Genomic DNA, 2,335 nt, shown 5'->3' on the forward strand with positions numbered 1-2,335 from the left:
ATGACAAGTAGGTAAAAATGGCCCCAATGAAAAAATTCAGTAATAGAAATGATATTTTTTTTTTAATATTCAAATATTTAAATACTGTAATAAGCAAGAATTGAATCAATAAATTAAAAAAAATGGCACTCAATTATAAAAAAAAAAAATTAAATGCTGTAAAATACCCTGTAGCAAAAATTGAATTAATAAATCAACATAAACCATATGCATATTTGAGAACTAAAATAACTTAGTTTTTAGCTCCTATGAGTAGCTCTAGGAGTACCCTGCTGATTGATAAATTAATAAATCCTTTTTGTATGGGTAGCTGTTAGGTCTAAGTATTTTTTTAAATTGTTATTATTATTAAATATTATTACTATATTAATGGTATTGATAAATCCCACTAACCTCCCAAAACACACTGTAGAATACCAAACAATTCAATTGTGATTGACTCACTTGGTATATTAATAAGAAAATTAAATATTCATATGAACCTATTTTTTGGATAAAATGTTGATTTTTTTTTTTTTTGTGGAAAAATACTTGCAAATACTCCACAAACTTCCAAACACATTGCGAACCCCATCCAAACCGTTTAATTATGATTGTAGAACTCTCTTTTTCTTTAAAAAAAAAAAAAATAATAATTTGATGATCATATCAACCCATTGTTTTTTGGGGTTTACAAATACCCGGATTGAATTTCTGGAAAATTGTGATTCCGCTCCCGTGAAATTGGCCACAAATAAATTATTTTAGTATTAATAAATGTGTGATTTATGTTGATTTATTGATTATGCTGTTGCTGTTTTTTAACATTTAAATGGAAAATAAAAATAAAAAGTGTTATTCATGGCTTTTTATCTTTGAATATTTTATCATTAAATATGTATTCCTGCAAAAAGTAAAATGTAAATGGCAATTTATTTGACGTTAGATTCCTTTTTAAAACTAAATTATTTCAGTTGAAAAAAATGCATATAATGATTTTTAAAAATCGGTTTTAATACAGAATTTTATTATTGGGGCCATTTTTACCAGGGCCATTTTTACTGGGGCCATTTTTTCCTGGGCCATTTTTACCGGGGCAATTCTTACCGTACACCGTTCACTCCAGCTACTGAGTGTTTGATGGCTTCTGACTCGTGTAGCCACATTCTTCTGCCTTGACACTAACTGCATACTTTTGTCATGAAACATGAGCCCTCTGGTTTGGCAGTCTAACTTCACAAAGTCTTCCCAGCATTTGACTGGTCTTCCTCTTGGTCAGCTTCCATTTACAAGGGATCCAAGTACACTATGTTGGTTTCACGTAGTTTCTTTCATGTAGTTTTCTTTTTTTTTACATTGCCATAGTAGCGTAGCCTTCTTTTGGTGATTAGTTTAGTGATGAACATTTGTGTATTTTATCCCCAGGGTCCACATTAGTGTTGTGTATATTTCTTATAAAATTATAATGATGTCATATTGCTGTAATATATTTAATATATATAATCTGAAGTATATTTTATTGTTCCTTTCTTTTTTAAAGCAGCAGCAGCAAGTGCAATTCCCAAGGAAACAGAGCAATTATCAGCTCCAGGTAGGGTTCATTATATAAATTTGAAAAATACTATTTTGTTTTTACATGTATAATTGTTTTTTTACTAATATCATGAAGACAACTTGAAAATAATTTACAAAAGTGTTTGTAGGACCCCTGTCGACGCCCCAACAATCAAAGATACAAAACACAAGAAAATTTATTTTTTTGAAAATTAAAATTCTGCAGGATATTTTTATCAAACCTATGCAATAATATTTTGATGCCTAATGTTGATATTTTCGTAATGATAACATGAGCTTTGTTGGTATAATAAATAAGTTGGAGAAAGTAAAAAAAAGTTGATACAAATGAAAAATATAATGTATTTTTAAAGTTCCTTTTCTTTTCTAAAGCCCAAAAAGAAGACGCTCAAGTGTCAACTCGAGGTAGGGATTTGTAATTGCTCTAATGGTATATTTGAAAGATGAGTAAATCATTCTATAATGTAATTACTAAGGATTTTTGTTATATTTTTTATGATAAATCATATAGAAGTTCAGTAAAGTTGAAATGCCTGTTGCATCATGGCCAATATTGCTACACAACATTCTACTATACCTAGTCTGTTGCCACTTAGCCTATTGGTGGTATCTGGTTTGTTGCTAGCTGGTTCTTTAATATCTTACACCATTTGGAACCCAGATTTTTGTCCTCTTGTCCAGTGGCTATTGCACCTGGCCAGTTTCCACCCTATACTATTTAGCGCCCACCCAGCGGTGTATCTAGAAGCCTAGGAATGGGGGTGCTTATGGGGGAGGGGCA

General features: G+C 30.6%; 1 protein-coding gene across 1 annotated transcript in view; it reads left to right on the forward strand.

Annotated features, from left to right (window-relative positions):
• The window catches only part of LOC117113057, a 33,192-nt gene extending 30,999 nt beyond the window's left edge, over positions 1–2,193 (forward strand). The window contains exons 18-19 of the mRNA XM_033256288.1: positions 1,520–1,570; positions 1,927–2,193. Of these exons, the coding sequence (XP_033112179.1) occupies positions 1,520–1,570; positions 1,927–1,973 (98 nt within the window). The 3' untranslated portion in view covers positions 1,974–2,193. The remainder of the gene's footprint in view (positions 1–1,519; positions 1,571–1,926) is intronic.
• The last annotated feature ends 142 nt before the right edge of the window (positions 2,194–2,335 follow it).

The sequence above is a fragment of the Anneissia japonica genome, unplaced genomic scaffold, assembly GCF_011630105.1.
Source record: "Anneissia japonica isolate Jap-2015-1 unplaced genomic scaffold, ASM1163010v1 scaffold15703_len53492_cov148, whole genome shotgun sequence".
Classification (NCBI taxonomy): Eukaryota; Metazoa; Echinodermata; class Crinoidea; order Comatulida; family Comatulidae; genus Anneissia; species Anneissia japonica.